At 39.5% G+C, this 25,048-nt stretch overlaps 1 protein-coding gene across 1 annotated transcript in view; it reads left to right on the top strand.

Moving 5' to 3' along the window:
* LOC127437087 (N-acetyl-beta-glucosaminyl-glycoprotein 4-beta-N-acetylgalactosaminyltransferase 1-like) overlaps positions 1 to 25,048 on the top strand; it is a 234,162-nt gene that overhangs the window by 49,797 nt on the left and 159,317 nt on the right. Inside the window, exon 2 of the mRNA XM_051691739.1 lies at positions 21,394 to 21,506. Within this exon, the coding sequence (XP_051547699.1) occupies positions 21,394 to 21,506 (113 nt within the window). The remainder of the gene's footprint in view (positions 1 to 21,393; positions 21,507 to 25,048) is intronic.

Raw genomic sequence — 25,048 nt, 5'->3', positions numbered from 1 at the left:
CCCATAAAACAACGTAACTCACTTCTTAACCACCATAGTACGATGCATCAATAGAGTAACTAACTAGCTTGTCACGACTGTTTCCCGAAACCCTAGTAACTACAGTGGTGTGAAAAAGTGTTTGCCCCCTTCCTGATTTCTTATTTTTTTTGCATGTTTGTCACACTTAAATGTTTCAGATCATCAAACAAGTTTAAATATTAGTCAAAGATAACACAAGTAAACACAAAATGCAGTTTTTAAATGAAGGTTGTTATTATTAAGGGAAAACAAAATCCAAACCTACATGGCCCTGTGTGAAAAAGTAATTGCCCCCTAAACCTAATAACTGGTTGGGCCACCCTTAGCAGCAACAACTGCAATCAAGCGTTTGCGATAACTTGCAATGAGTCTTTTACAGTGCTGTGGAGGAATTTTGGCCCACTCATCTTTGCAGAATTGTTGTAATTCAGCCACATTGGAGGGTTTTCGAGCATGAACTGCCTTTTTAAGGTCATGCCACAGCATCTCAAAAGGATTCAGGTCAGGACTTTGACAAGGCCACTCCAAAGTCTTCATTTTGTTTTTCTTCAGCCATTCAGAGGTGGACTTGCTGGTGTGTTTTGGATCATTGTCCTGCTGCAGAACCCAAGTTCGCTTCAGCTTGAGGTCACGAACAGATGGCCGGACATTCTCCTTCAGGATTTTTTGGTAGACAGCAGAATTCATGGTTCCATTTATCACAGCAAGTCTTCCAGGTCCTGAAGCAGCAAAACAGCCCCAGACCATCACACTACCACCACCATATTTTACTGTTGGTATGATGTTCTTTTTCTGAAATGCGATGTTACTTTTATGCCAGATGTAATGGGACACACACCTTCCAAAAAGTTCAGCTTTTGTTTTGTCAGTCCACAGAGTATTTTCCCAAAAGTCTTGGGGATCATCAAGATGTTTTCTGGCAAAAATGAGATGAGCCTTAATGTTCTTTTTGCTCAGCAGTGGTTTTAGTCTTGGAACTCTGCCACGCAGGCCATTTTTGCCCAGTCTCTTTCTTATGGTGGAGTCATGAACACTGACCTTAACTGAGGCAAGTGAGGCCTGCAGTTCTTTGGATGTTGTTGTGGGGTCTTTTGTGACCTCTTGGATGAGTCGTCGCTGCGCTCATGGGGTAATTTTGGTCGGCCGGCCACTCCTGGGAAGGTTCACCACTGTTCCATGTTTTCGCCATTTGTGGATAATGGCTCTCACTGTGGTTCTCTGGAGTCCCAAAGCTTTAGAAATGGCTTTATAACCTTTTCCAGACTGATAGATCTCAATTACTTTCTTTCTCATTTGTTCCTGAATTTCTTTGGATCTCGGCATGATGTCTAGCTTTTGAAGATCTTTTGGTCTACTTCACTTTGTCAGGCAGGTCCTATTTAAGTGATTTCTTGATTGAGAACAGGTGTGGCAGTAATCAGGCCTGGGTGTGGCTAGAGAAATTGAACTCAGGTGTGATAAACCACAGTTAAGTTATGTTTTAACAGGTGGGGCAAACACTTTTTCACACAGGGCCATGTAGGTTTGGATTTTGTTTTCCCTTAATAATAACAACCTTCATTTAAAAACTGCATTTTGTGTTTACTTGTGTTATCTTTGACTAATATTTAAACTTGCTTGATGATCTGAAACATTTAAGTGTGACAAACATGCAAAAAAATAAGAAATCAGGAAGGGGGCAAACACTTTTTCACACTACTGTATATCGCACATCCATTGTTCGAATAATGTTGGTTGAACAATGTGGAGCTGTGGTTATTGACGTTACTCAGGGGGTGGAGTAATAACTTCTGCAGAGATCAAATGGATATCAAATTATAACAGCTCATTTACATGGACATAAAGCCATTTATTGTGAAAAAAACTGTTTAAGACACGAAATAGACATTTACCTTTAAATGCACTTTGTAAGTGGTGTACTACAGTATACAAGTGGTTCGGTCAGTAAGCAGCTCCACAGCAATGTTATTTCCCTGCGATGCTGCTGTAAATAGCGAACATGGCATCTGAGGACTACTTCTGTGATTTTCTGTTCTCCGTTGTTTCGCTTTATTTTCACATGCCCCTCTGTTGCTCGTGTGTTTGTTTTCATCACGACCTGTCGAAGCATTGAGCTGCAGTAGTGGGGTTTCCCTTCTTACCTCACTTTACCGCACTTGAGCACGTGCATTTGCACACTTTTCAAAAACCAATAAGAATGCCACTTTTCTCAGTGAAAGATACAGACTGGGTCTGGCAAATGGGGTTCTGGTGAAGCTGTGTGGTGCTGCATGACAACAAACATACGAATTTCAAGTTGCTTTTCAGTGACAGAGAAGTTAAAACCCTTCACAATCTGAATTTAAATACAAAATATAATCCCATTTGATGACCAAAAATAGGGCTTTGCAATGGCGAGATAGGGGCAAGAACTTCCTGTTCAGTACAAAACCAGGGAGGGGCTCTCTCAGGTGGAAGTGACCAATGAGCCAAATGTCTGAGACTGAATACATAATAATAAAACAAAATCTTGGGTAGGCCTAGCCCACCTTTATCAATCAGCCTATGTAACTTACTGAAGTGTAATCTGGGATGTTTACCATTACAAATGAAGGACTTCGCTATGCTGTCAAATTGCTTGAAATAAGAGAGGGGGACATCTATAGGAAGAGATTGTAGCAGGTAGTTGAATTTTGGAATACAATTCATTTTATAACTGTGACGAGGAGTAGGACAGGCTAATCAGACGAGGAGAGGGATAAGGCCGAGCTGGATGCGGCAACGCCCCCCCCCCCCCCCCATCACAATAACATTAACCTTCCCAGTCATAGATAAATGTAATGAAGCCCACCTGCCCACATCGCTTGAACACAGGGTCAAAATTAACTCTAACTAAATCACACAAATTTGCTGGGAATAAAATACCCAAATACTTAATGCACTGTTTGGGCCACTGGAAGGCACCCGGCTGAAAAGCCGTTAACGGGCAGTACGCTGTCAGTGCCAACGCTTCGGATTTACACCAATTAAATCTGTATCCTAAGAACTTACAAAAGGAATTAATAATTCTGTGGAGGCAAGGCATAGATCTAGTAGGGTCAGAGACGAATAATAAAATATCACCTGCATAAAGCAAATGCTTATGCGCCACACCTCCCACCATTACCACTGGAAAATCATCCTCCTTTTTTTATCGTGGCTGCTAGGGCAAGATAGAACAATAATGGGGAAAGAGGGCAACCCTGCCGGGTGCCCCTATTCAGAGTAAAATAATCTGAAATTAATCCATTTGTTTGTACCGCAGCTACCGGGTGTCTATAAAGTAACGTAATCCAGTTCAAGTATTCCTGAACCCACATATTTCCAAAATCTTAAAAAGATAATCCCATTCCACCATATCAAACGCCTTTTCGGCATCAAGTGAGATGGCAGCGACCGGAGTCTGATCATTTGCCACTGACCACATGATATTGATGAAACGCCTAATGTTATTTGAAGAGCTATGGCCCCGAATAAACCCCACCTGATCTATATGTATAAGAGATGTCATAACTTTACTTAATCGGATAGCCAAAATTTTTGACAATATTTTAACGTCTAGCAGGATCAGGGAAATTGGACGGTAACTCTTACACTCGCTTGGATCTATGTCCTTTTTAAGAATCAGACTGATCCGAGCTTGTGTCATGGTTGGCGGAAGCTTTCCATTCTTTAATGTTTCCATATAAACTTCTAGGAAGAGTGGAGCCAGTTCTGTAGCATAAGATCTAAACAATGTAGTGGCAAATCCGTCTGGCCCCGGAGCCTTGCCTGAAGGCAAGGCCTTAATTACCTCACCAAACTCCTCCAAAGTTATCTTGGAATCAAGATAATTTTTTTGCTCAGCTGACAGTTTAGGAAGTTCTAATGGTTCCACAAAGTTTCTAATATCTGATGTGGAACTATAAAGATCAAGATAGAATACTTTAAAAGCCTTATTAATATCAGTGGCCAAGGTAAATATTTCACCACTAGCAGATTTCACTGAGGGAATGGTAGAAATAGACTCTCACTGTTTTTTATATCTAGCCAGATGTTTTCCTGCTTTGTCCTGAAGGTGTGTTATTCTACAAAATAAACTCCAGCCTCTAGGTGGATCAGCACAAAAAGAATGCACAGATTCTTCAAACAGTCAAACGAATGTTCAGTGAGCCGGTCCACACGGCTGCAATGTGAGTACAAGTAAATGACTTACTCCAATGACTTTGCAAGAAACACTCCAAAAAATAAACTCCAGCCGATAGGCGGCACCAGCACAAAAAAAACCATGCAGGTTCCTCAAACTGTCAAGCGGATGTTCAGTGAGCTGGCCCATTCAGATGCAACATGATTGTAAGCAAATGACTTACTCCAATGACTTTGCCAGAAATACTCCAGAAAATAAACTCCAGCCGATAGGTGGAACCAGCACAAAAAGAGCGCGCAGAATCTTCAAACAGTCAAGCAAATTTTCAGTGAGCCGGTCCATTCGGCCACAATGTGAGCACCAACACAACCCATTCACTCCATTGACTTTATGAAGGACATCGCTTGCTGTGGGCATGTGAAGGTTTTACGGCCATCCTTAGCATTTATTCTCAATTTGACCGGGAATATCAGTGCAAAAGCGACCTTCCGTTGATGTAAATGTTTCTTGCATTCCTTGAATCGATCACGTTTCTCTCGTCGAGTTCGCAAAGTCTAAGAAAAAGAAAATGCTGTGGTTCTTCCAAGAAAGCCTTCCTTTATTCCTCGCCTCATGTAACACAAGATCTATATCGGATGATCTCAGAAATTTGGCCAGAATTGATTGGGGCCTGTCTCCCTCAATGGATTGCCGAGCCGGAACCCTGTGAGCTTGCTCGATTTCCAGCTTAAGGCCTGCTATGTTGATTAGACTTGGAAAGAGCCCGTCCAGGAATTCCACCATATTCTGTCCCTTCACTCCCTCTGGGACTCCCACGATACAGATGTTATTCTACGGTTTTCAATGTCCTCCAACTTCTCCCAGACACGCTCCAAATCCACCTTGGTCACTAGCGGATTAGCAGATAATTCCCTCTCCAATGACTCCAGATAATCGATCCATTTCTTGACATCCCCCACTCTTGTGACCACATCAGTAAATTTTGCCTCCATGGCAGTGATCGATCGACATATCACAGCAAGATCCTCCAAGTCAGCGATGACCTTCGTCAGCATTGCCGACATGCTCAAAATCTCTTGCTGCAATTCCCACAACTCTCCAACCAAATCGACTCCCCAGTCCACGGCCCGCTCAGGGGTGTCAGCCTGAGCACGTAAGTGTCTTTTAATCTCACCATTTATGTCATTAAATGGTATTAAAACTAGCAAAGTGTGCAGATCTTAGTGCTTTTCTAATACACTGGAAATTCATCCAGTAGTGAACATTAACTGAAGCTCCTGACCCGTATCTGAATGATTTTATGCACTGCACTGCTGCTACATGATTGGCTGGTTAGTTAATTGCATGGATGATTCTTGGTGCCAGATGGGCTGGTTTGAGTATTTCTGTAACTGCTGATCTCCTGGGATTTTCACACACAACTGTCTTTAGAATTTACTCAGAATGGTGCCAAAAACAAAAAACATCCAGTTATGTGGATGGAAATGCCTTGTTGTTAGAGTTCAACAGAGAATGGAAAGGCTGGTTTGAATTGACAAAGTCTACTGTAACTCAGATAATGGCTCTGTACAGTTGTGGTGAGAAGAATATAATCTCAGAATGCTATTCTGAGATGCAGGTTGGCGATGTTTTGGTGGCATGATGGGGACCTACACTATATTATGCAGGTGGTTTTAATGTTGTGGCTGATCGGTGTATATATTTATACATACATACGTTTATATATACACACACACACACATACACATACATACATATTATTAATAGTTGGTGTCTCTTCAATACTAACAATATTTTGGCAAACTTTTTTTATACCATACATTATAGATTTCTACCCCCTTTAAATAATTAATGTGATGTGGAGAGAGTTCATTGGGTATTGTGGTGAGGACAAGAACTTATGAATGCACAGGAGGACAGATTGTACTGGGCTTGATGTGGAGACAGTTCACTGGGTATTGCGGTGAGTGCGAGAACTTATGAATGCACCGGAGGGCAGATTGTACTGGGCTTCAGTCCATTAGAGAGGAAGAGTGTATTTGTGGGAAGTAAGCACTTCTCTCTTGGGATCTGCTGATCTGTTGCCAGCCAGTGTGTGGGGGACCAACTGCAGGAGTTGTTGCCATTTATTAACAGAATTATTGATTTCCATTCTGGTTTACACCAGGACAAAATCGAGATGTGGGGAGTTACGCACTAAAAATGATGGTTTTGGACTGGATGTTATATAGTTCTCTTACATTTATCGTTGCTTTTCCCCTCTAGTTCTTCAAACTCGCACTTTAACACCCTCTTCAATTTCTCACCCCACTTTTGTTCTTGAACTGAGGTTGTTCAGCCTACTTAATTGCTCTTGTCATTTCCCCCTGTGCTGTTTTGTTTGAAGAATTGGCAATCTACAGGATGTAACACTCCTGACTTCCTATGGGACCTTAAAAATGGGTGTTTGGGGAGAGGTTTTTCATAAAGGAATGGAGGAAGAGCCAGAGAGAAGCAAGATAATAAGAATAATGCACCAAGAAATGTTGATATGGGAATGTGAGTAGGGTCTTTTGAGGGACACCAGTGTAGAGGGCTTTACAATCGAAGTGGGCACTGATAAAGGCATGCACTAGAGTTTCACATATTTTGGGGTGTACATGAGGCTGAGGCATGCTTTATTTTTTGACAATGAAAAATGCAGTCTTTACCAAGGAACTAGTCTACAGAAGTGAGTAATGAATCAAAGGTAATGCCAAGATTGCAGATAATTCACCATTTGTTAGTGTTCATACTGTACCTGAGCATGTGCTGATGTTTGTGTGTACAGTATGAGTACAGTGACAGTAGGCTCTATAGAAGGATAGAGCTTCATTAATAACATGACAGCTGCTGTCTACAGGTGCTGAGCAGAGTCTCTGGAGAAAGAAAGACAGACAGAGAAAGAGAGCAAGAGAGATAGAGAGAGAGAGAGAGAGAGAGAGAGAGAGAGCGAGAGATGGGAAGAGAGTGAAAAAACAGAGCAAACAAGGGTATGAACACCTGCAAAGACAGTTGTAATTGTGCATATTGCTTTAATACTAGTGTTTTAATGTGAGTGCATGAATTCATGAAACAATCACAGTCACAATGTTCAGCCATATTAATTCACTATGTTTACAGTATCAGTTTCATCTCAGAATAAAAATGTCACTCTAACGATCAAGAAACAATCCAAATGGGATTTGAACTAATGTCTCAGAAACAACAAAAAGCTAGAACAACAAAATGGTCATATTTTAATTTAGATTAGCCTAGTTTGTTCTGCAGTTTATTCAACATGCTCAAATTTAACATGCTAACAAAGATGACGCAACAAGTGTGTTAGCATATCAAGGCACCATATATGATACGGCACAACAAAAGTTAAAAATAAGGTACGGTGGGCATGGGTAGCTCAGCGAGCATTGACACTGACTACCACCCCTGGAGTCGCAAGTTCGAATCCAGGGCGTGCTGAGTGACTCCAGCCAGGTCTCCTAAGCAACCAAATTGGCCGGGTTGCTAGGGAGGGTAGAGTCACAAGGGGGAACCTCCACATGGGGTAACCTTAATGGTTCTTGCTCTCAATGGGGCACGTGGTAAGTTGTGCGTGGATCGCGGAGAGTAGCATGAGCCTCCACATGCTGGGAATCTCTGCGGTGTCATGCACAACAAGCCACGTGATAAGATACGCGGTTTGACTGTCTCAGAAGCGGAGACAACTGAGACTTGTCCTCCGCCACCCAGATTGAGGTGAGTAACTGCACCACCACAAGGACCTACTAAGTAATGGGAACTGGGCATTCCAAATTGGGAGAAAAAAGGGATAAAATAAAAAAAATAAAAATAAGGTAAAGTAAGGTATTTAAGGTAAGGTAACAGTGGGATAAATTGATTAAAAAAATTACATTAATCTAATACTTACAAACTCAACATGAAACTGTTTGCAGTCTGTTTTTCTTCTATAATGTGATGTATTTCAAAGTGAAACAAGAAAAATATATCTACCGTATGACTTGATTTTAACCATTGGGAATTTATTGAAGCATGAAGGTGTCTCTGTATGACAGGTAGTGGTAGGGCTTGACAAAAAGAGGGCTTGGTGAAAATAATTTCAGAGGCGGAGCGAGTCAAAATATTTAGATTAAAGATTACGAAGACAACATTTTTTTTTCTTTGGAGTGACACACTGATGAAACTTTAATAATAACATGAGGAATCTGTTATAAGAAAGCAAACTGGGTCAATTCATGTTAACTTCCATTATTTTCTCCTTGAAACTTCCAGCCAAGTAACGTAAAAATGCAAACCTGGTGTCAGAATCACAATACTATACTGTACCTACATTTTTGCTTAATTGTTTTTACTTTGCTCATTGTATGTATTGGGGCAGTTTCCTGGTGAAATAAACACTAGAAGCGCTACAACAACAATGCCTTATACACTATCGGTTAGGTTTAGGTTTAAGATTTAGGGTAGGGAGATCGGTTTTGTCGACTTATTAAGCATTAGAGATTTAGCACTAATCTCAGAATCTGTTTGGGAGAAAATTTAACTTGTCACACAGTGTACGTTTCACCTCAGAATTCCTATGATACGTGTAAGGAACCAAGTCCCAGAGAGCACACTTATATCTCTGAGATGTCTATTTTAAATCTTTTCATCTGGAAAGCATCACAATGTAATTAACATCTGCTAAACATCTTAAAAAGATTAGATTTAAAAACATCATAAACATCTCAAAGACATCTGCTGAATGCTTTATTGACATCTGAGATTAAACGTCTTATAGACGCGTTGCAGATGAGCAAACAACCTAAAAATATGTGTTCCAGATGAAAACACACATCAAATAGACATCTCGGTGATGTACGGGTGCTATCAGGGGTAATATAATTTTGCAAAAATGTTGTCACAGTCACGTAATTTTCATAAGATCAAGCTGAAAAATCCACAGCAGCTGAAGACATTACTGAGGCTTTTCGGAATCGTCTGAAACCAGGTCCCAACCTATTTGTTACTTTACGGTATCCTGCATAGACTATAAGAATACTGTCGCCATTTTAATGTTAATAGCACATTGAACGTTGGTCTTGCCTGATCTGGATAGCCATCAGTAAACCAAGTGCATTGCTCGAGTTTAACCGTGACATCTGACTTGGAGCTTAGCTTTCACTTCACCTTGGACCGTGGATTTGGACCATGGAAACATTCATTCCTACTTCCAATAAGAGCACTATTTTTAACACTCAGGTTCTGTTGTCTACACCAAGAGAGCTTAAAGAGGACTCTGAGACCCTGTATATCTCGCCTCAATCCCGGTACAATACGATGAAGAATGTCGTCATGACTCTGAAATGATTGTAATCAGAGAGAGGGAGACAATGGTGCTTTCCAAGCAATTCAGCAATCAAACACTTATTGCTGGTGGCACATCCAGTTATTGTGGGATAGACGTGCACAGGAGGAGGTCTCAACAATTGTGAATCATCTCTAGATACTCAGAAACATTATTCTTTACTTTCCAACTTCTGTTCAAACTACCAATGTTCCTTTGCTGTTTTTCTCTCGAAACACGTTCACAAATCACACTTGTTCTAAATCAAGGCTATAGACAAGATGCCTATTTAGGAACTCAGTTCTAATGGCTTTTTTTACATTTTGTTGAAAGTGATACATAGTGCTTTCAAGGCAGGTACTATATCAATATTCCTCATCTTTTTATTAGTGGTTTTTGCTGAGGCAAGTATAACTAATACTATTGCTCATACATGGTGTTACAGATGTTGTTCCAAAACATACAGGTTTGGAACCCTTTTTTTTTTTATTTTTATATTGGGTATTTTTGATATTGGATGTTCTTTGAATCCAAGTGATTCATAGAGCTTTCAAGGCAGGCACTGCATCGATATCCCTCTTCTTTTATTAGGGGGTTTTGCTAAGGCAAGTACCACTATTACTACTGCTCAAACTTGGTGTTACAGATATCATTCCAAAACATGCAGGTTTGGAACCCATATATTTTTTTTTAAACCAATGAGGGTAAGTTAGTTATAATAGAATTAAACAGAATTGTGATTTTTTTTTTCATTTTGTTCATCAGCAATTGCAAATCAAGTTTCCACATGATGTTTGTCATTCAGTAAAAAAAAAAAAAAAAAACTGTGCGTTTTATCATCTGGAAAAAATTAATCTTTTTATGTTTTAAAAAATCTTTAAAGGAGAGGATTCACATACATTCCAAATCATAAACATAACAAAAAACATACTGAATGTCATTCTAACATCCAAAATCAATGAATATACAGTACAGGTGCATCTCAATAATTTAGAATGTCGTGGAAAAGTTCATTTATTTACTCAAATTGTGAAACTCGTGTATTAAATAAATTCAGTGCACACAGACTGAAATAGTTTAAGTCTTTGGTTCTTTTAATTGTGATGATTTTGGCTCACATTTAACAAAAACCCACCAATTCACTATCTCAAAAAATTAGAATACATCATAAGACCAATAAAAAAAACATTTTTAGTGAATTGTTGGCCTTCTGGAAAGTATGTTCATTTACTGTATATGTACTCAATACTTGGTAGGGGCTCCTTTTGCTTTAATTACTGCCTCAATTCGGCGTGGCATGGAGGTGATCAGTTTGTGGCACTGCTAAGGTGGTATGGAAGCCCAGGTTTCTTTGACAGTGGCCTTCAGCTCATCTGCATTTTTTGGTCTCTTGTTTCTCATTTTCCTCTTGACAATACCCCATAGATTCTCTATGGGGTTCAGGTCTGGTGAGTTTGCTGGCCAGTCAAGCACACCAACACCATGGTCATTTAACCAACTTTTGGTGCTTTTGGCAGTGTGGGCAGGTGCCAAATCCTGATGGAAAATGAAATCAGCATCTTTAAAAAGCTGGTCAGCAGAAGGAAGCATGAAGTGCTCCAAAATTTCTTGGTGCAGTGACGGGTGCAGTGACTTTGGTTTTCAAAAAACACAATGGACCAACACCAGCAGATGACATTGCACCCCAAATCATCACAGACTGTGGAAACTTAACACTGGACTTCAAGCAACTTGGGCTATGAGCTTCTCCACCCTTCCTCCAGACTCTAGGACCTTGGTTTCCAAATGAAATACAAAACTTGCTCTCATCTGAAAAGAGGACTTTGGAACACTGGGCAACAGTCCAGTTCTTCTTCTCCTTAGCCCAGGTAAGACGCCTCTGACGTTGTCTGTGGTTCAGGAGTGGCTTAACAAGAGGAATACGACAACTGTAGCCAAATTCCTTGACACGTCTGTGTGTGGTGGCTCTTGAAGCCTCAGTCCATTCTTTGTGAAGTTCACCCAAATTCTTGAATCGATTTTGCTTGACAATCCTCATAAAGCTGTGGTTCTCTCGGTTGGTTGTGCATCTTTTTCTTCCACACTTTTTCCTTCCACTGAACTTTTTGTTAACATGCTTGGATACAGCACTCTGTGAACAGCCAGCTTCTTTGGCAATGAATGTTTGTGGCTTACCCTCCTTGTGAAGGGTGTTAATGATTGTCTTCTGGACAACTGTCAGATCAGCAGTCTTCCCCATGATTGTGTAGCCTAGTGAACCAAACTGAGAGACCATTTTGAAGGCTCAGGAAACCTTTGCAGGTGTTTTGAGTTGATTAGCTGATTGGCATGTCACCATATTCAAATTTTTTGAGATAGTGAAGTGGTGGGTTTTTGTTAAATGTGAGCCAAAATCATCACAATTAAAAGAACCAAAGACTTAAACTACTTCAGTCTGTGTGCACTGAATTTATTTAATACACGAGTTTCACAATTTGAGTTGAATTACTGAAATAAATGAACTTTTCCACGACATTCTAATTTATTGAGATGCACCTGTATGTCTTAACCATGTGTGTGTTCTGTCAGGGAACATTAAAGGAGTAAATCAAGTTCAAAGACATTGGCGAGGTTGTATAAAAATATTTAGCAGGAACCAGTGTGATGTAAACTGATAGCCTTTTTCTACCGACAGGTTTCAAGTGCTGGTGTTGTCTTGAGCCCAAGAATGTCCCGGGGGTGGGATAATGTCCTTACCAAGTACAGTTTTCACAGTCCTGCTAGACTGACACAAAACTAGATTGCTCACATTATAATGAAAAAACTGTTTACACTGGAAAGGTCTAATATGGTGTAACAGTCTAAAAATATTACAGTTAAATTTAGCATTAATAAAAAACTATTATTCGGCCAAGTAACAAGTAACTGTTTATAATCTGTTTTTAGAATAAGCTATTTAAATGCCTGCCTAAACCTTTAACTTTTGCTAGGGTTTCATATGGTTTTGTGAGGGCACTGTTGAAATTGCACTCCCCAATTAAATCTTTCTCTCTCTCTAGCTCTTTTTCTCTGGTTAAAGAGGTCTCCTTTGTGTGTGCTTGATTTGAGAGAGAGGGCATGATTAACCTTCATAGAAAGCCTCAGTGCCACACACTCTTTCCCTCTTCATCCACTCTTTGTTTTATACATCTTAAGGAATCATCATGTACTGAACGTTATTATGCATGGAAACATCTTATTTACATTTACTTTAAGATAAAAAATGATCTGTTCTTTTATAGTGTTTGGCTTCAAAATGGAAAACAATATATTTTTCTTTCTTTTTAAAAATAAAATATTGTTGATGATGTTTTATGTAAGTCATATAGACAAACTCTAAGGTTCAAATTGACCACCCACAATTACACATTAATATCTTTTTAGAATTCATCAACTTGGCTAATTCAACATAATTCAACATTAACTATTAGCTAATCATTACAGAAGTCATTTACATATTTGTGTCTTAAGAGGCATTCACAAGGAAAGTGATTAAATCTGCAGAGGTCTGTCAAGTCAGTGCTGTTAGTTGCTAGTAGGTGTTCCTACTTGACTGCACTTTTCAATTGTTTCACATGTTAGAGCACTTGAGTTTTATTGTTTGCAGTCCCATTGACACTTCACATAGCTGTGCACTTTGTTGCATCATCAATGGTCTTTTATCAAATTGGCATCTCTCATTGAAAATGATTGACTCCAGCCACTTTGTCACTGAAGATCGTTATCAGTGTACACACCCCTGTGAAGGAGCAGTTCTAAAAACAGCCTGGTTTAATTCTAATACACAAGTTTACAGTAAAATGTACTGTTGCGCTTCACTTAGACAGCTGGTTAGGGCAAAAACTCAGAATTAAATAGAAGAAACGTGTACCTGTCGAAGAGAGGATGCAATAGTGCAACAGTCCTGGACTAAAATTAATTGTGGGAAAAATCAGGGAAAAATTAATTTACCTTAACTCAACCTTAAAGGTTGAGTATTAATCTGTACTTCTGTCACTTCAAAGTGTGGGACACACACTTCCCCTACCTGTTTAACATGGGCTGTTAACTGTTGCTGTACATGTATATGACAATCCTACTCTAGCAGAGCGGGGCGAGGTAAAATCACTGTCGTCTGTGTCAGTAGAGGACTGCAGATAAATGGGACTCTTTGTATGTTGAGATGAGAGGCTGGACTTCATTCAGCCGGCCCTGTGTCCTGCGCCCTAACAAACCTAACACTCATCTGTGTGCCAAGTCCTGGCCTGGCTGTAACTGTGTTTATGTGTGTTTGTATGTGAGGATGTCTGTGCTGTGCATGCCTCATTATGAAGGGTCTTTTCTCCCCACAAGTGGGTGAGTGTGTGTGTGGAAGGAAGTGTTTAGCCCACCTCGGCCCTTCAGATGGCATGTTTTATTGGATTTAATGGAAATGTTTTACTTTCCCTGGCCGAGTTGCCTAGGCAATGGGTTGCCGAGGTGGTTGGACACAATAGCAACAAGAGCAGACTGGACATCCCGTAATTAAGGGATCAGATATTTTCCTTCATAGAGATGGGTAAGTAAAGAGGAGAATGCAAATTAGATGAGAAAATATGAGTCAAAAGATGAAAAGAGGAGCAGGAGAGGAATCGGAAGATGAGATATGAGGAGATGAAAGATGAGGAGAGGAGTCTGAAAATAAGGAGAAGAGTCAAAAAATGAGGAGGGTAGAATACATGAGAGGAGTCGAAAGACGAGGAGAGGAATCAAAACTTGAGGAGAGGAGTTGGAAGATGAAGAGGAGTCTGAAGATGAGGAAAGTAGTTGAAACACTAGATTTTCGAAAGTTAAGGAGAAGAGAAGAGAGAAGTTGAAAAATTTGAAGACTTCAAAAATATGGAGGAGAGAGGAGTTGGAAGATGAGGAGAAGAGAACAGTTGGATTCGAAAGATGAGGAGGGGAGAAGAGAGGAGAGGAATCTGAAGGTGAAGAGAAGAGAGCCAAAACATGAGGAGAGGACAAGATAAAAGAAGAGAGGAGTCAAAAATATAAAGAGGGGAGAAAAACCATAGGAGATCATGCCAGTTGAAAGATGAGGAGAGGAGACAAGAAAAGAAATGAGAAGAGGAGAAGAGAGGAGTAAACATGAGAAGAGAAGAGGAGAGTTGTCCAAAGATGAGAAGAGAAGAGAGGAGTCAGAAGATGAGGAGCTGAGAAGAGATATTACTAGGGGAGAGACAGTGAGGGGAGACAAGCGATGAGAGAGCCAACTGGAGAGTCCTTGTTTGCGTTCATCACCTCTTGTGCATTCCAGCTCTGCTGAAAAACATCTGGCAAGACCTAACAAACAGCAATAAACACACGTCCACCATCTGCTCTGTCTTTCTCTAATAGTTATCTTGTTGTTTGTTTCTTCCATCAGAGCAACGAAAGTGTTTTCATGTCACTAATCATTATTTAATTAAGCTTACTGGCCTGATCTGCTTATATTAAATTAACTTAATCCACTCTATCCAAAGGGCATAGCAAGGCTGCAGTGGAGAGTGACATCTGCACTGGAGCAAACTGACCTTTTTTACCACATCTCAGAGGCCCACCATGATATGAATGGACACAGTGGAGCATGTGTTATATGTGTGTGTTGTAGCCTGTTAAGCCATTTGAATGTGTGTAGTGCCCAGGGGGAAGTGGAATTCTTGGCCCATCGCCTGTGACCCAGATCACAGGAAATTAAGGAGATTTTAAGAGCTCACTCTTATGGCCCGCTGTGCTGCATTATCAGAATCTGCTCTTAGAAATAGAAGCAGCGGGACAGGGCAATGGACTTGGCAACGGGCTACACCACAAGGTGTAATGTGACCCGGGAATATTACGTTCACACACAATTTGCAGTAGATCATCTAGTGACACTCCTGACAATAATGTTAACCGTTTTTGTGGTTCGTGCTGGTGTGTGGGGGTGGGCTGCTCTGCTCACCGGCCTGGTACGGTGTCTTACCCTGTCTACCCAATTCCACCGGCCTGCCTACCTAGCGCCGTTTGCAGTGCAGTTGCTGTGGACAGCGCGGCTGTGCTTTGTGACTAGGGATTTTACGGCATGGTGCCTGTCGTCATTGTGTGTTCCCGTTCGCCATTTGGTGTCCTGGAGTTTGTACTCGTCTTGGCTCTGTGGCGTGGGAGATGTGGGTCGGCGTGGGTTGCTTGGTGCCATCCACTCCACTAGGGACAACTCTGGTCATGTCATTATTTCCCCCTCTGTTCATTTCTTTTGAACTGTTGGACCAGACTTGTGCACATCCACATTTTCACTTTGGACTATACATTTTACTCCTGGATTGTTATGTTGTGCTTTTGTGGACTGTATTGTTTTAGTGATATGTGTCTGTGTGGCCTATTGTTTTGTGTTTTGTTTTGATGTATTTATGTTTGTTGTTGCTTGTAAAGCACTTGGAGCTTGGGAAAAGCACTATATAAATTAAATTTATTATTATTATTATTATTATTATTATTATTATTATGGACACCTGAACAATCTGAGGACACATGTAGTATTTAATCATATTCTGCCTGAGGAAGCATTGTAAGAAGGACATCCTAAAAACTCCACAACTGTTTGATCAAGGAAGTTGATTTTCAGCATTTTTTTCCCATGTAAAGCTTTTATCATTGGACAACATGCACAAGATGTAGATAGGCAAAAATGTGGCAACTGTTGTAATTTATTCCTCATTCCCTATCTGATTGGATCCTCTTGATTGTCGCTTGTAGCTAATTTTCAATGTTATGCTGTGAGGCTCTCAGCATTTGATGTCCATAGTCAAGTCACCTCCCTTCTCTGTCTTGGTGGCCATATGTGATGTTTTAGCTGCTCTCACTTCTTCACACAGTTGCCCCATGTTTGATTATCTGGAAGCTTCTTTCAATCCTCACAAGATTTAGATGAAATTACAAACTTGCATTCCAGCAATAACTTGTGAATAACTGCTAGAACTGCCAGATCACTAAAGCACTGCTAACAATAACAGTAATCAAGTCTCACTTGCCTGTCTCTTACTGTGAGACCTGAGACCTGGTATATTGAATACATCTTTAAAGCTCTTGATTTACCTTGTGATACACTTGGTTTGTAATCAGAGTTGTTCTCTCTGCTGAATTGTAGCTTTTTGTGAAGGTTTGAGCTCATAATTAGTGGTGCTTGCTTTAGTAAGGTACTACTATTACTATTTCTCTGATCTTCTGACCAAATTCTTCTTCTGCCAAAAGTGTGGCATGTAACTCGTCCAGCACCCTTTATCATACACCCATGAATGAGGTATAAAATCAACCAGCTTAATGAGGAAAGATGTGCTATGACTATAAGCAATCAGGCTTAAAACCAGGTGAAATAATCCCAAAGATTTAAAATTCAAAAAGGAGCAGAGGGGTTCTATCTCCAGAACAGAAAATTAGAGAGACATGGGGGTGGCCTCTTTTCACTTGGGGCAGCAAGGCAAGTTTAGTGACACTCTAGCAACCACCCACAACACCCTAGCAACCACCCAGAATACCATTTCTCAGCACCAGAACAGTTATCAGCACCATTTATCATAACATATTCACATTTATGCATTTGGCAGATGCTTTTATCCAAAGGGACTTACCGTGCAATTATTACAGGGACAATCCCCCCAAAGCAACCTGGAGTTAAGTGCCTTGCTCAAGGACACAATGCTGGTGGCTGTGGGGATCGAACCGGCAACCTTCCGATTACCAGTTATGTGCTTTAGTCCTCTACGCCACCACCGCATCTACCACAATCCACAATCCACATTCACCACATTCACATGAGTTTAACGACCATCCTTACCAGCATGCAATTTCCCATGCTGGTCTAGGCTGGTTTATGCTGGTTAGTACTTGTTTGGTGCTGGTCTAGCTTGTGGACCAGCATGGCCATGTTGTTCATTAGCAAAACTGAGCTGGTGAAGCAGGTCGACCAGTATGATTTATCTAGTAATGCTGGTTACCAAAGAAACTAGTCAAAATGCCTTGTTGAAACACCAGCACACCTGCATTCCATGTCGTGGACCAGTATTCAAAACTCAACATATTCTGGTGACCAGCTTTGCTGTTTTTTTGTTTTTGTTTTTCAGCAGGGTACCATATTTTCCGGAATATAAGTTGCGTTTTTTTTTCATCATCTGAAAGGTCCTACAACTTATAGTCCGAAGTGATATATATACATAATTTATGCATAACTGATGCTGGCTGGTCAAGCACACACGCACAAAAACAGATGAAAACATAAGTCATAGAGACAGTAGAAGCGTTTTCTGAATATTTTGCCTTTTCTAAGTATTTTATGCCAACATTTTAAATATTTTGTCCATCATAACATTGTTGTAACAAACTCTAGACCGCTGTCAAACTCAACTTTTCACATGCCCACAAAATGATGTTTTGTTGTTCAAACTTTCAGTCAGTGAACAGGATAATTAATACATTAATACATGGATGAATGTTAGAATTTCCAGATTGGGCAAAGTTAATGGCTTGCCAAATATTGAACGACTAATCAGTCTTCTCGGTATTTTGGTAATCCAGTTTTTTTTTTTTATAATTATCCGTCAGTGCCCTACATACTGTAAGATTATCGGCCACTTGTTTAACTGTGTGGTGGACTATCTTTCATATACTGTCTTCATCAAGTGCCTCTACAGCAGGGGTCGGCAACCTTTTTGACATGGAGTGCCATTTTTTATTTTCCTGGTTAATGGCTGTGCTGATGTAGATGCTGGTGTGGAATTTCTATAAATAAAATAGTCTACTCTTCACCTGCTGAAGAGCACAACCACTGCTTTACAGCATTTCAATCAGGTTATGATCTGAGCTCTGACTCTGCAGTTTCTCTGTTTTAGACATTCTCTTGTTGATTTGTTTTAGGTCATAACCTTGTCCACTTACCTTCAGCATTTTTACAGATGGTTTTTCATTCTCATCAATAATTATTTTTTTATTAATTTATTTATTACACATTTGCACATATACAGTGAAATTCTTTTTTTTTCCACATATCCCAGCTAAGCTGGGGTCAGAATGCAGGATCAGCCATGATATAGTGCCCCTGGAGTCAAGGGCCTTGCTCAAGGGCCCAACAGTGGCATCTTGGCAGTACTGGGGCTTGAACCCCCAACCTTCTGATCAGTAACCCAGAGCCATAACCACTAAGCCACCACTGTCCCACAATAGCTCTCTGATATTACCCACGGTTTACTCTGTGATGGCAAACATTGCTGCATTTGCAAGTAGATTACGGAGATGTAAATCTGTGCATTTCATGGTGTGTGTCAGATGTTGCCAGTGCTCTCATTTGATTGTTTGGACAACTAATTGTTGATTAAATTAATTAATTAAGCCAATGAATAGCTAAATTCTATTTGGTGACGCTAGTGGTGCAGAAATGTTACAGCTGAGCTTTAAAATAAATGCTACTTGCTTTAATATTTTGTTTAAAATTTGTGAATGACTTTGCATTATATAAGCATGGCTGAAGTGTCCAAATACTTTTATGGGCCCATATACTGTACATGCAAAGGGATGTAGAGAGGATTGCGAAGTAAATGCTGCAATGTTCAACTTAAATTCGTTTTTGCTTGATAACTCATGAATATTTGAGCATGGACATTTGCATAAGAGGCAGTGACTTGGAAGAAAAACTGATGGCTTTATTTACATTAAAATGTCACTTCTGCTAGTGCCACTGATGCTAATATCATTTAATTGGGAGTATGACATTTACTGAAGACTCTCTCTTAGGAAATAATTTAGTACCTTTTCATGTTCAGTCTGTGGTTGCAGATATTTTTTTTGCCAGGGATGACTGTGAAATTCATGGATTCTACACTCAAGGAGGTTAAAATGAGGAGGTTTGGTTCACGAGTGATAAAACCATGGTCCAAAATTTCCACAATTTTGTTCATGGTACTGCAACAACAAAGGCCATCTGGGATGTCGATATTCATGCTGTGACTGTAGCTTATCCGTGTTTTTTTCATTCCGCTAAGTGAATTCCTGGGGCGTCCGTGACAGTTTCCCGGAAACTCCGGATTGCAGTTTTTGTATACCTGAGCATTTGTCTTTATTTTTTTTAAATTGTTTTGACATTTGATACCTGACTCTGGATGGGATAAATGTCACAGGAAGAGTTTAGTTGTTTACACACAATCTTCAAGGATTCTGTCACCTAAGTTTTATACCTAAAGTAATGAATAGTTCTTTTGACAAATATGTTTACAATGACGTTCACTCACATGAGATGAAGACTTCAGTCATAACAGTAATCTAGACCCCCCCCCTCCCCTCCCATAGGTGCTGCAGTGTTGATCACATGACCAGCCGAATACTTCTCACTTTATTCTGGTAAACCCCCTATTATCATACGTTTTCAGTTGTGGAGTAAATGAATCATATACGCCTGCAAATATAGTATTTCTACAGTAGCATCAGTAACCAAAAGCTTTTGTATGGTGCTCTATTCCACATAGTATTGGGAACTTTTCACCACCTGAATACCGGATGCTTGTTGTGCCACGTGGATGAGGGGGTGGAGTCCCTTTTGAATGTTTCACCACTTCAATACAGGACAATAGGCATCCTGTACGTACATGTTTATTCCGGCCAAAATACAAGATGGTTGGCAACCCTAATTCCACTCTTACATGTGTCAGTGTAAAGTCCAAAGCAGCAAAAAAATGACTTAAGTGCACCTTTAAAGATGACTAATTGCAACATCAAAAATTTAAATGATAATGACTTTGCCAAATAATTATCCCAGGCCAGCTTCACTGGATGAATGGAAAACAATTAACTTTAGGGATGATGAAGATTTCTAGAAATGCTTCTAGCTATGCAAGCTTGATTTTATATGTTGTCGCATTCCGCAATTAATTTTGCAATGCAAGTGGCATTTTCACTGTTGCGCTAAATTGTCTTTGTCTATGGCAAGTTTTCTCTTTCAGATCAATTTCTGTATTCACATAGAATATGTTTCTGGCCTACACTTTATTTTCTTAACCCTTTCATACTTACTGTCACACATGGTTAATAACTGGACCCCACAGAGTAGCGTCATACATATGTGTTTCTGCAGCAGCCAGTTACGTTACAAGCTGCAAGATTCAAATCGGCTTTTGCACCGACACAGGCTACGCTGGTCAAGTGTCTGTAATTTGTATTCACTAAAACAGTTACTCATACAGTCTTTACTCGAACTCGTACTAAAATAATACATAAATATTTAAGCATATAAATAATATGCGAATAAAGTGCTTGATTAAATCATTGCATTAAAGTATTTTTACTTCAGTATAGTAAATTAAATCACTCTTTTACAGTAATGAGAATCTAATGAGAATCATCGTAATGAGATTTACCAAAATAATAATAATAATAATAATAATAATAATAAGTTAAGTGTCTGGACACATTACGGTAATGATAATTTATGTGGGGTTAGGGGGATTGGTTCTTAATTGTCATGAAAATATTAAATGTCACAGTGCAAACAACATTAATGGTCTTAAAATAGGCTTTATATCCTTTATGCAAACATAATTTATTTTTTCTCATTTGGGGTGAAATCTGACCCTGATCCATAGTTGTGAGATGTCTTTCTTTTCCTTCGTCAGTGAAACAAAGACAAATGTTGAAATCCATTATGATTTTTTCCTTGTAATTTTGGAGGTCATTTTTTTTACATGCATTTGACTAGTGTTAATATTGCACCCTGGCTGTAGCCATATCCCTGTGCACAGAAGAGTCACTACAGTGCCAACGAATGGCTTTCTTTAGCGTGCTGCATGTAATATAAATGGGAATGAAATAGACCTAATAATACTCATGATGAATTGTGTGTGGTCTTTCTCATTGTCAGATGGAGAGAGGCAGATGGAAGGAACAGATACCAGTCATAAGAGAGACTCGCGCTCCTCAGACAAGTATCGCAAAAGTGAAGATGCCAGCAACAGCCAAGAGGAGGAGAACACAGTGAGTTACTTAAAGTTTGTTAAGGTTCTAGGTTTGACCAAAAAAGGTAAACAAAATCCAAAAAATGTTTTGATTTCTTCAGATTGACTAGAGCTACACAATCAGAATTGCAATAAAACTTGTGAATTTTTGAACCACAAAAGGCTGCATTTTAAGTAAATCAATAAAACAATATTAAATTACAATTAAATAATATTCAAGTGGACTTGATAAGAATGTAAAGTGAATAAAAAGTGGACTTGAGTGGACCACTTTGAAGTTCAGGTACAGTGTGAATGCAAAGAGAACTGGATTCTATTTCACCCTGAAAGAGATTTGAGTGTTCTTTAAAAGAGGACAAGTGTGAACACCCTTAAGGCTAATTTATACTTACTAGATGAACAAGCTTCTTTTAGTTTGCCTACAATTACAATAAAATAACGTTTTTGTTCTGCTAAGGTTTTCATTTAGTGATATATCTCCTGTTTGCGCACATTCCTGAAATTCTTGACCTAGGAAAATTCAGCTAGTCGAAGAATGTTGATGAATAGTTAAAGCCAATTGTATGTGGGTGTGGTTTGGATGTGACACTCTTTATTTTCAGTGGAACATGCCAGCTGAGATGAATGTTGCTGGATTACCAAGGTTATTTTTAACATTATCTTAATAATAATAAAAATAAATAAATAAAAAGCATCTTTTTATAATATGCTAAAGTGCTAAAATTTTTAAAGCTACAATCCACGGAGAGAAAGACCTGCAGTATTGGCATTACTTCTGTGACGTCACCTTCAACAATCACACTTTAAAACAAACACTGTGCATAGTATAAATGTAGGCTTTGTTTGCCTGGGGTGCTTTAGATTTGTTCAGTTGAAAAGTTCGGCTTCTTTCATTGTATAAAAGAGTCAAAAGGCATTGCTTGCTAGCTTGTAGTTTCTGCACATTCTTTTGAACATGTGGGCTGCTGTTTCAATGTCATTTTAGATGTTTTTGTGCTGTTAGCTTTGATATCCAAGCAGCAGCATTACAAGATAAAAAGTTGAGTTTAGTTCACTTTCTGAAGACATCTAAGGTCACTTCAGCCCTTGGAAAATGAGGACAGACAGTCAGGAATAAAATTCGGTTCACATCAGTTTAAATGATTGATAACCTCTCTACTCATCCAAAAAGTTCCTCAAAAAAGCCTTCTCTGCATTTCCGTCCTCCCACAGAGCAGAGAGGCTCGGCTTTTAGTACCTCTCATCTGAAGCACAGCACACGCCGTACCATCAGTACGTCCAACTTCTGTCTACATCACTCAGGACAGACGACCACCGGACCGATGAAATCTGTCACAAAGACAGGTGTGGACAAGAGTTTTGCGGCTTTTCGTCCATGTGTGTAAGCTTTGCGGCCATTTACAGTAGGCGGCAAAGTTACCCTCAGATTCTGGCAGGTCTGAAGGTGTAGTGTGGTGGTGAGAAATCCTCAACAATTGAACTGTAATGTGTCTTCAGGTGTTTATTACTTCTGCCCATAGCGAAAACGGTCAGGTGTGGTTTTCTGGGTTGTGACGTAAATTAAAGACTCTTGGCTAAAGCTTTTTTTTTTTTCAAAAATCACATTAAAATGTCCTGCCCCAACTTGCTGTATTAATAAGAAAAACTTCAACATAGAAAATTAAATTGTGCCCGTCAAGCTAGTTCATGGAGTTTTTAATTCAATGGTTTTAAAGCCGTTAGGGAGGAATTCATCAAGTGATAATGGAATAGAGATCACAGAAGATGATGTGGACAAACAGAGAAGCGTGACAGATGCTGTGCTGGAGGAGTGATTTATGAATGTGGAGATAAATCTTTCATTGCCTGTGCACTGCATACATTACTGCTGTTTAGTTCTGCCTCAGAATCTCAATGTCACACACAGGATCTGGACGAACTGAAACGTTTGTCCATAGACAAAATTTTCTTTGTCATTAAAATAATATTCTAGGCTCAATACAAGTTAAGCTTAATCGACAACATTTGTGGCATGATGTTGATAACCACAAAAAATAATTTTGATCGGTCCTTTCTTTTATAAAAAACAAAACAAATCTGGGTTACTGTGAGGCACTTACAGTGTAAGTGAATGGGGCCAATTCATAAACATTAATATATGCACTGTTTCAAAAAGTATAGCCACAAGACATAAACAATATGCATGTTAACAGGATTTTAGTGTGATAAAATTGCCTACTAACCTTTTCTGTGTAAAGTTAAATCCAGTTTTAAAGTTTCTATATCAACGACCCTAAACTTTCTCTTTCTGGTTCGACAAACCAGTTCTTTATTCTCATGTGTGTGAAACACACAAATAAAGTCCAGCAAAATTCTTCAAGCCATACCGATTGTGTGCTGACAGACTGTTAAAAAGTCTGTGATATCTAAAGTGACAGATGAGTGTAAAGTATCTGAGACATGTGGCCTCTATTCCAAACCATACTTGAGTAAGAACTAGGTTTGAATTTCCAGAAAGAAATTCCAATGCTTGCAAGGCAGCAAAATAATTGTGCTAATGTTTTAAGTCAGATTAGATTTTAGTCTTTGCTTCTGTGTACATCAAAAAAAAAAAACAAAGCTTCTTTGCTAATGTCATGACAGTCAGCACACGTCTTGTTTTCTGTTGACTGTACAACACATTTCACACAACCCTGTCTTTGCCAAATAAAGGCAGCCATAGATACAAGGAAGACCAATCACAACTCAGTATGCAAATAAATGTAAAAAAGAAGGCCAATCACAATTAAATGCTAATATTACAGTCACTGTCGGTTAAGTTTCATATGCTGAACATTCTATCAATGTAAGACAAAGGGAAAGTTTAAGTTTGAATGGTGTCTATATGTTAAGTGATTTGAGCAAAATTCATTGCAAAAATTTGGGAAGAAGAAAAAATAGAATGTTTGAGGAATATCAATACAGCGTTGCCTTACAGGCTCTGTAATTAGAGAGAAACTTCACTCTTTATAGAAATCTAAGGAGTGGTTCACAGGCTTGCCTGAGTGTTATTTAACAATATAGAAGCATTGATATACATGTGTCCCCATTTGGTCACATTTTAACAATTGGCCACTACATTCTGTTTCCTTTCCAAAGTCCTCTTTCGTAGTGCTCTGTATAACTCACAAATTTGTTATTACAAACCATTATAAGGAATTGTTCACCTCTAAACTGAGATTATGTCATTTACTCAACCTTGGTACACTTCGTGTACCATGCTACAGGTAATGGTATGTTTCACTTTCCTCTTACTAAAGGATGGGTCTCCGAGGGTTGATGTGAAAGCATGGGGGAGACGGTGCGGGAGTCGGGTGGGATGTTGCTGTCTGTATCATCCAATATAATGACCCTGAAGACCTCTTTCAGGTGATACCTGGTACCTGAGCTCAGTGTTTCTGTCTGTGACATCAGGGCAATTGGTGGAAGCACCGCCTCCCAGAGGTTCTGAAAAGCTTCTCACTTTCCCAGGCACTGGAGACAGCTTTTATACCACAACACAGCCAGCAGAGCAAAAAAAGAAAAAAAAGAAAAACTCTTGAC

This window comes from Myxocyprinus asiaticus, chromosome 48 (assembly GCF_019703515.2).
Source record: "Myxocyprinus asiaticus isolate MX2 ecotype Aquarium Trade chromosome 48, UBuf_Myxa_2, whole genome shotgun sequence".
NCBI classification, from domain to species: domain Eukaryota; kingdom Metazoa; phylum Chordata; class Actinopteri; order Cypriniformes; family Catostomidae; genus Myxocyprinus; species Myxocyprinus asiaticus.
Note: the sequence above shows the minus strand (reverse complement) of the source record. Positions and strands in the feature narration are given on the sequence as shown.